Source organism: Pundamilia nyererei, unplaced genomic scaffold (assembly GCF_000239375.1).
Source record: "Pundamilia nyererei isolate P.nyererei 1_Seehausen unplaced genomic scaffold, PunNye1.0 scaffold00001, whole genome shotgun sequence".
Classification (NCBI taxonomy): Eukaryota; Metazoa; Chordata; class Actinopteri; order Cichliformes; family Cichlidae; genus Pundamilia; species Pundamilia nyererei.
In genome coordinates this window covers 4,020,031-4,020,944 of record NW_005187402.1, presented here as the reverse complement: position 1 = coordinate 4,020,944, position 914 = coordinate 4,020,031, and the positions used below count along the sequence as shown (strand labels likewise).

The window sequence follows — 914 nt, the reverse complement described above, 5'->3', positions numbered from 1 at the left end:
CACACACACACACACACACACACACACACACACACACACACACACACACACACACACACACACAACCTACCTTGAGTTGATTTAACTCGGGATAGAAGTCACATGTCCTGAGCATGGTGGACTTCTTACATTGAGTGTTACTCAGCTCCACTGTTAAAGTGTAACGGATCCCTTTAACCAGCTGGAATACAGATGAACACACAAACATTCGGACATCTTTAATTTAAAGACACAAAATCTTGGTATAAATAAAGATTTTTATTTAGACGTGGTATAAAATATAATGCGTGTTATTGTTTTATGGACGCTCGTTATGCTCCAAACAAGCCACACTGCGGAGACATTGTTAATTTAAAGTCAAGGACATAACTTCCGGCTGCAATAAACCGCGCATAAAATCTTATCTTGAACGCTTGAGAATAAAATAGGTAAAATAAAATAATAAATACTGTTCTCTAAATTGAAAACTCTTGAAATTTTTAAATAAATAGGAATACATGTTTGTTAGTTTTTTATTTAAGCATAATCCCTTGCTGACCAGCGCAGCAAAGACGTTTACGCTATTATTTTGAAGGTACGTCGCCCCTTTTTCCGGCCTGTGTTTAGCTAAAATGACGACCCTCCAGCAGCGCACTTGTTTACAAAAAACCGAGCATACACAACGCTTATTACAATGAGATAAATCGACAAACAACAAATACTTTAACCGTTCTTTGCAAGTCCACTAGAAGACCAAAATATGTTGAATAAAAATTATGAAATCAGAAGGAAAGCCACCAATAATAATTATACCTGTTTGTTGGCAGAGATGACCCGGCTGACTCTGCGGAGATGCATCGCATTGGAGACCCGGTTGTATCGCTCCTCTGCAAAGGCCAGAGCCTTCTTAAGACCCGGGTCGGACTCGTGGACCC

General features: G+C 39.4%; 1 protein-coding gene across 1 annotated transcript in view; it reads right to left on the bottom strand.

Moving 5' to 3' along the window:
* ctsf (cathepsin F) overlaps positions 1-912 on the bottom strand; it is a gene marked incomplete at its 5' end in the record, with an annotated part of 6,757 nt that extends 5,845 nt beyond the window's left edge. The window contains 2 exon segments of the mRNA XM_013908991.1: positions 52-181; positions 793-912. Coding sequence (XP_013764445.1) covers positions 52-181; positions 793-912 — 250 coding nt within the window.
* Between the last annotated feature and the right edge of the window lie 2 nt (positions 913-914).